At 36.4% G+C, this 8930-nt stretch overlaps 1 protein-coding gene across 1 annotated transcript; it reads right to left on the bottom strand.

The window, feature by feature from the left end:
- Positions 1–162: 162 nt before the first annotated feature.
- LOC105048257 (uncharacterized) lies at positions 163–5738 on the bottom strand. The gene is given in 6 exon segments (XM_010927514.4): positions 163–550; positions 902–969; positions 3345–3463; positions 5144–5258; positions 5354–5606; positions 5609–5738. Coding segments are annotated over 5 exon segments (654 nt in total). The 5' UTR covers positions 5724–5738; the 3' UTR covers positions 163–550; positions 902–917.
- Positions 5739–8930: the final 3192 nt, after the last annotated feature.

Raw genomic sequence — 8930 nt, 5'->3', positions numbered from 1 at the left:
ATTTAGAAGATCAGTGAAATTTAAGGAAAGAAAACAACCTCAATGACCAAAAAAATCTATAAACAACAAATTAACATAATAGTTTTCTGTAACAACTCAAACATAACGGAATTGTATCCAAAAAAAAAAAAAAAAACAAGAAGAAGAATTCCAACATAAAGGTATGAAGAACTCAGAATTGGTCCTGTCTTATTCAATAAAAATAAAATAGAATAAAATAAAACAAAACACTCAGATAAGTCATCTATCCAAATTCTTCCATCTCGGACAAGCCAATGGCTTTTACTCTATCTAAACATGCTACACTTTGCACAATTAGAGCAAATTACGAGCTCAAACTCCTGAATATAGCATTCAGAAGCCAAGCAACAAGAAAGATATTAGAGTGAAGCACATCTGGATATTATCAGGTACAATATGTGCAGCCAAGAATGAAAGCCTCTCCACGTCCAGGCTTTCAGGATATCCAGAGTCATAGGTACGTACAGAAACTTATATAAGCTGTGGTTCTCCGGTTGCCGTAAAGGATCTTTCCTAGATGATAGCAGTTCTGACAGCAAACACTGAAGATATGAGAACTCATAAATGACTAGAATATTCCGATGGCTAGCACAAGTTTAGCATGCGCTAGTCAAACATTAAGGTTGTACAATATATGCAAACAACAACAATTGATTTTATACATATAAATGAGAATACAAAATTGACTGAATGAATGAAGATAGACGAGTTAGAAGAAGAAGAAGAAGACAAATACCCAACTGTCCATCAAGCAAGGGGTTTCATAACTGTTTCATGTGGAAAAAGAATGCGATAGTTGCTACCCCATGCTTAGAAACATGTAAAATCATAACCAGCCAACAGATTTATCTAAAAAGATCATGATGTATTGGGAAATTACCTCAGCATTCAGTAAGCTATATCAAAGTCTTCACATATTGGTCAAGATTTGTATTGAAGAGCTCACATCTACAAAAAGGATAAACAGTAATCAGGCATCACGCATATCCACAATATTCTGAAAGAAAGAAAACATGTTCATTCTATGTATGTGTGCAAGTATTGCATGTATGTTAGGAATAATGCTAAGTGAAAAATGATCAAAACCCATCCAACAGCACATGGAACATGAATGTACCTTCATATATTAAGCAAGAGTATTAGAATAGAAATAATTATAGGCTGTATTGTGGTTTGAGGAGTGATGAACTGCTGCTCTAAATCTAATATGTTCTGCAGGTGTAGCAGTGATATGATGCCAAGACCCAAAAAAAAAAAAAAAAAAAGCAGCCTGAGTGTGCGATTGTAAGAAGGAAAGACAGGAATCCCTTTTCTGATAATTGATATCTTAATTGGGTTTCCTAATATAGCCATCAAGCAACCCTGTAACCATGAACACAAACTCTTCCCAAATGGGAAGAATCAAATGGGGAAGAAAGGAATGTTGAAAATGAGGCATTTATTCAGTGTACTGGTTTTAAAAAACATGCAGATGCATGCGGCCACTAAATATTTTAGATTTGATATATGTAAGTAAGACCTAAATTCTAAAATATCTGAAAATAATTCATTATCTCTAGGTTCAGAAATATCTCTTTCTCATCTCTTGAAAGTTCATAAGAACATGACCTTTTTAGAAGCTATTTGAGTCCCTTATTCAATAGAATTCTAGCATGCTTTTAGCCTTTTAAACAAGAAATTTAATTAGGGTTATTTTTGAAATTGAAAAATTGGGAAATTAAGCTGCTTCATATAATTTAAGGATAAGGATGAAAGGTTAAGATGAGATAAGTGGAGATAGTACAACTTAAATTTTGAATGTTTTTGCTAAAAGGTTTCAAAATAGAGAATAAATGGTAGCTATTAAAAAGAAGAAGTTAAAACTAGATAAGCCATTATATCTTCCAAAACCAGGCTCACAACCTGAGAATCAATTGGTAGAAATAGAGAATATAGGTTTTGCAATATGAGAATGAGTAATATCAAAACTTCCCTGATTCTGTAAAAGGATTGGTAAATGGTAGCTATTAAAAAGAAGAAGTTAATACTAGATAAGCCATTATATCTTCCAAAAGCAGGCTCACAACCTGAGAATCGATTGGTAGAAATAAAGAATATAGGTTTTGCAATATGAGAATGAGTAATATCAAAACTTGCCTCATTCTGTAAAAAGAATGGACTTTGTGGATCACTCATTTCTCCACCACATAGTTCAAAGACATGTGGCATGAAACAGCATGCTGCATTGAAACAAAATTCAGAAATGCAGATGACTTTAAGTGTGTGTGCATACATATGCATATCCCCAGGATTCTCTAAGTTCTTATCTTCCATTTCAAAATCCCTTGTCTAAGATGAGCCCCTAATCTTTACAAAGGTCTAGCTTTTGCAATCTTAGTTGGTAACTCAATTCTCTGCCACTTCCCTTGATAACTGTAGTTCATAATAGTTATTGATGTACTTACCCCTGACCATATCCATCATACTACAGCCACATCAACATCTGAGTCAGCAAGTTACACGCAGTATACAAATGCTAGTCTGAATCATCCCTTTCATGTCATTGGACATATTTGGCTCAAATTTCATGGTTAACATATTCTCCTCAAAAAAAAAAAAGGGATTTTGTTATGCTTTGAAATTGTACAAAAATATAAATATCTGATATTTGGTATTCTCCCTTTTGATTACCATGCTGGATTCAGACCAAATTTTATAGTACGATATTTTCCAAAGATCAGCAGCAACATTAGCTTGTTTTGAAGTTTAACCAGACAGCCACCTTGCCATATACAGCCATATCTTTAGATTATGCATCCTCAGAGAGCACTTTTCAACAGTCTGACTTGTTCCTTCCATTACCGGACTGGTTCAGTTCATATTTCATAGTTCACAATTATATAATTTGCAGAGACAAGAAATCTTTCATCAGCACTTACGAACCCTAATATTCATTATTACAAAATTATGTTGGAACCTAGGCATGTTGCCTAGAACCTAGCTGTTAGGAATTAGAAGGTAGAACTAATTTTATATATTTGCAGATCCACATGAACTTGCTTTCATCTGTCCAGGAAGGCTTACAACCTTCCAGGTCCAAAGGCATGATAGCATCTAGATTAAGCAACCATTGACAAATGATAACAGTATGACTTGTTAACGGTGCACAAGGCATGCAATCTGTGGTCAAGAAAATGGACCCTTGTATATTTAGATGGAAAACCAATGCCATTGCTTCAGTCATAAACCTATAACAAGTATGCTCAGCTACAAGTCAATTCGATTCAAGGTATTTGTACATTAAATAATAGCATATCTAACATAATAAATGGTAGCAACCATACTTGATTGGAGTCCCAGGTACATAGAGCGGATTCTTTATGACATACTCCACATAAATGCTGTAAATATATCTCAGTGGTTCCCGCATGTCGCCAGTCTTAGGATGAGTGATTAAAATAACCTGCATCAGAGGAGTAGGTAAATGCCCGCTACAGTATGCATTATGAAGCTACTAGCAAAATAATTTAATAGCCAAAAGCGGTAAAATACTACCATAACCTTGCAACAAGAGAAGAATGCCAGCTATGGACGTTATGAAGCTACTAGCAAAGAAATTTACCATCAAAAAGAGGTAAACATCAAGTCCATAACCTTACAACTAGAGAAGTGATTACTCATATGAAACAAAAAGGTTACCAATGTGCAGCATCTAAACCAACAGGTTATAAAGAATGAAATGTATCTGTGAGTTCACAATTACATTAACTCTAATTCAATAGCTTCATAAATCGTAAAAATGATTGGAAAATATTTAACTACTCCTGCATTTAGTAACATGTTTATAGTCCAATTAGATGAATAGTCCAGTCAGTCTAGTGAAGTAGTAAGATATCAACAGATATGGATACAAAATAGCAAGGAAGACATGCAGAGTTCAGTGAAAGAGCAGCAAGATATCTTAAGATTAAATGAAAAGCACCTTTCTATAAGCTACAGTGTTCAGGGGGATTTATCATGGAAATGATGAGGCTTGGATATGACTTATGAGGCAGCAACTTCTTAAGATTTTGATATTATTCCATATACAACACTACATGAAACCATCACTTGAGTATATGAGTTCAACGATAAACAGAACCATGATATTAGCAAAGTTTATACCTATATAACCAAAATCAAGTATCTTTCTTCTTGAAGTCACCCATAGACACCCCATCCATGAAAACGATATAAGGAACAAGCCTGCCAAAATTAAAAAGATCCACTAAACCTTCTTATGTTTGAACTACCTGGACATCCAGAATGTGCCATTTTTGTTGTGCCTAGTTTCAAATTCATGGTTGAGAAGAACTAACAATTTTGTTTCCCTTCTAAAAGCTCGTGGAAAACTAATAAGTTATGTATCAAGTTCCAAGCATTCATTTAATCCACAAATATTTATTTTCCAACATTCAACTCTCAATAGCTCAAGAGACTAATCTTACTTTGATGCTATTGCTCACTAGGGGCCATATTCATATATTGGGAATTACAATATTCCACATTCCTCCACTTCTCTTTTTTCCAAACATGGCCCAGATTATGAGATAGAATCACAAAAATCCTATACCATCCCTGATAGTCGCTCTAATTAACCCCATTATTCCAAAGAAAGAAACTTCCGTACTTCCTAGCATACAGATTACAGAGGAAGCTGTGAAGATGGAATGGAAATGTACATGCACAGATGAGCTGGATGAACATCTTACAACACATAGCTGCAAACTCTACCTCTTGAAACTTCACTGCATCAATCATCAAGTAATTATGGTCTGGTATGCAAAATCATTCCTCAAATTTAACAATACAAAACGGCCTTTATGTCTTGCTGGACCAAATGGTCACCTACTCCTTCACGCATGCATTGCTTTACGCTCAATGATCCATGCACTCTAGCGTATTTACTCTTATTGCACTTGAATCTTGTAGAACGCATAAAAGACCAAAGTGATCAAATCCAGTGGTTTCACACCATGGCAACTAAGATCATATGCAATTTCCTCAAATTCGAACGTTCTAGAGCAGGCTAAACAAAAGATTTCCAATCTTCTCGAATAATTTCAATTAGATTGAACAAAAATGAAGTTATAGAACAAGTGACCTTGATGCCCGAAGGGAATTCCAGTAGGCTAAGCTTGTAGGTGTTGGTGCGGAAGCTGTGGAAGGAGCAGCCCTGTCCCGGGAGCAAAGGCACCCCAAGATTTCCTTTGTCGACGCTGCTCCAAAGAAAAGACGGTTTATTAGGGTTCGAATCGAAAGAGAGAGAAAGGGGAAGATGGGGCGACGGAGGTGCGGGATCGGGGGAAGAAACCTGGTTGGGTCCATCTTGGCGGTGAAGGAGCGGAGGGAGAAGAGGAGGCCGAACATGAGTTTCTCGTCCTGCTGGGCGTCGAGGGTGTGAAGCGGGCGGTGCCACTCCCTGTACAGCAGGCACGCCCCGCTCCGGTTGAAGATGTACAGCACGTTCGCGTTGTTACCCGCCAGCCCCGTCGCCGTCCCCAGCGGCGCCGCCGGGGATGGGGCGATCTCCACCGCCGACGACCCTCCAAAGAATTGCATCCCTTATCTGCGCCGCCCTCCTCCTTATCTCTGCTCCCAGAAGGCGGCAGCAGTAGATCTCGGAACTTCTTGCTCGGGTCTTTCTGCCGAGAACGATGGGAAACTTGTGCGCCAAGGTTCATTAGCAGTGCCGACTTGTACTTTTACAAGTAAATCCCGAGAAAAAAACAAATTGTTGTGTCTAAGTTTATCAGACATACAAAAGGTTACATTTGAAATATGAAACCCGTATACGATGGGCTACACGACAGTTCCTCCTAAATCTTGGTGAAGGCGAGATTCAATTTCAGATTATTCCAAAAAAGTTGTCAAATCTTTGCTGGCTTAATAGACTGATACCTTCTTCTTGATTTTCTTTATATTGAAAAAAAAAATGATAGATATAGCAACTGATGTCATGCTGAGACACCTGATATTAATATTTTATATAAACAAGATATGATAAATATCAATATTCAATGTGCATCGCGCATCTTGACATTTGAATCGGTATTGGCAAAAATTAAGGTAACTTCTACACATGAGCCCGATAAGACACGAGTGTATTCATATGTTTCATGGACACAACGTAGAAAAGATCCATGTCAAGTTTGAATTAGCCCCACACAATGTAAATTATAGATTTATGATAATTTAAAATTTTATTTTTATTTTAAAATTTATTAGCATGTTGGCACGTGTGTGGTACATGCTTAAAATTTACCAATCTTAAAAAAATATAAAAATATTTTGGCTTCCTCAAATTTAGCTATTTACATAGATACCCTCTCTCCTTTAATAAGCTTCAATTAGCTCCTTTAACTTTTAATTTAAATAAATGTCACCCTCCCATCCATCTGGCCGATGTTGTAAGTTAGTATTAACTATGACATGTTCATATTTTTATAATTTTATTCCTAAACTATACTTGTTAGCATTTCATTATGCCTATCTTCATTACACCCTTTGTGATCGCGTCATCCCATCCACCTCACCCTCCATAGTAGGACAAACTCCCTCATCCCCCACCCATGACCCATCTCCTAATTGTCCTTAGGCCAAGAAAAGGGGAGGCCTCAAGGCTGCCCCTTGATGATAGCCACCTTGGTTTTGAGGCCATTGGATATAAAGTAGAGCATGAGGAAAAGTGCTCTAAGATGAGGTCCTCCACCTACTCAATAAGCATCTCCCCTCCTTAAGGACCACGATCCCATCTCTAAGGCTCCAAAAAGGATGTGGATGTTGATGGTGTCAATGATGAACATATAGGCAAGCATAAAGATAAGGATAGTGAAGATATAGAGTCCCTCGACAGGCTCACTCTTCAGGGAGTGATGGGCCACCCAAGTGAGGTTAGGCAAAAGAGGGTGGCAATTACAAACAAGGCGGTGCCCAAAAAGAGGGCCCATATGAAGATGACCATGGAGTCAATATTTGGAAGGGCAATGGCGAGGGCAAGGAGGTTCCGATGGCAACATTATTGATGGTGAAAATGGACATGGCCATGTAGCCAAGCTTCATGGTGAGGAGTTGAGCTTAACAACAATGTGGGCATACACCAAGAATGTCATGATGGAGAGGCTTCACCTATGCCTTTAGCCATGGTGGCATAGAGGATGAAGGAGCTATCAATGTCCATATGATGAAGGGAAGGGAGATGCTGGCAATGGCAATGCAAGGGTACACTTATCATTGCCACCCGGTGTGACTCCTCCCTCATATCACAACTAGCTCTTCGACAAGAGGTGGATTAGGATGGTCATGATATCCCCTAATTTCCTTCGCCCTTGGCCTTATTATGCTGGAGGGCATTTTGGTCATTTCATAAGTGGTGTCATAGTGCTAGTCAAGGAAAAGTTAATATTGACTCAAATTAAAAGCTAAAGAGATTAACTAAAACATTTTAAGGCACAAGGTCTACCTATGTAAATGGCTTAAAGTTGAGGGGACCAAAATATAATTTACAGAATCAACAACTAGAGCTGTCGAGCCGATGGTCCTGATTGGAACATCTTGTATAGGATTCCTATTCCGTGCATTGCTATTTATATCAGCTCGTTTTAATAGTGTGTTCGGGTTGTATCTTTCTCATTAAAGAATGATTTTGTGGCATCCATCATTGGATCTCATCTTGCACAGCTTTCAAAGCTCTTATTTCATTCTTCCATCTGTCTCACATATCGTGAAGTGAATATTGCTCCAATCCAACAGTTGATGACACGAAAAAGGAGAATTATTCATTTGTGTGAAAGATACAACTCGAACCTATCGAACGGCATGGGTGATGGGTGAAACAAAGAGGCAACCAGAGCTGCCATCCGGATAGGAAAGAATATAGATAAAGATTTTTTTTGGTTACATAAGAATATACACACAGGCATATAGATTCGGGAACAAAAATCGTATGGAGCGAGCACTATAAAATATCATATAGGGCAGGCTTCATAATTTGTTACATTTATCTTAATATCAATCTTAAAGAATCAGTCTAAAAGTCAAAGATTTTTTCTATTAATGGGATTATTAGTCTCTTGATTAAGGCATTCTTTTTTTTCTTCATTTTTGACATATATTTTTTAACGATATATACTATACAACTATATGATACATACTAAATATATAGCCAGATGATATATACTATAAGATTTTTTTATACACATCTAGTAATAATCTAATACACATATACAGCTAAATTGATATATAGTTTATCAAACTTAGTATCCATAATACATAGTATATGACTAGCTGATACACATTTAACAAAATATTTTCTAACATCTCAATACATATCTCTAGATAAAATGATATACAGTTTTCAGAATAATGCACTCATCGGTACACAGCATATGAGCAAATGATACATACTAGATGGCTTACTGATATATACTATAAATTTTTTGATATACATCCAACAATAATCTAATACACATCTGCAAATAAATTGATACATAGTTTACTGAGCTTAGTATCCATTAGTACATAATATATAATCGATTGATACATATTTAGTAAAATATTCATCTGATATCTCAATACACATATTTAGGTAAAATGATATACAATTTTTATGAACTTTTAGATACAAAGATCTTAAAAAAGAAGAGAGATTTGAAAGAGAAAAAAAAATTCTAGAAAGATTTCTTGGATAGGAGAAATGGCGGGTGGGGTTTAGAAGAAGAGAAAGAAACTTCGGAGAAATATTCTACGGATGGGAGAAATAACTTGATGAGGAATATAATGGATAGAAAATTTGATAAAGAAAAAAGAGAATATGAACAGTCATAAAGGGTCTCTTTTTAGGTATGTATTTTTTTTAATATCAATTATGAAATTAATGAGCTCTGTTAGTA

The sequence above is a fragment of the Elaeis guineensis genome, chromosome 7 (genome assembly GCF_000442705.2).
Source record: "Elaeis guineensis isolate ETL-2024a chromosome 7, EG11, whole genome shotgun sequence".
NCBI classification, from domain to species: domain Eukaryota; kingdom Viridiplantae; phylum Streptophyta; class Magnoliopsida; order Arecales; family Arecaceae; genus Elaeis; species Elaeis guineensis.
This window is presented reverse-complemented; position numbering and strand designations above follow the sequence as displayed.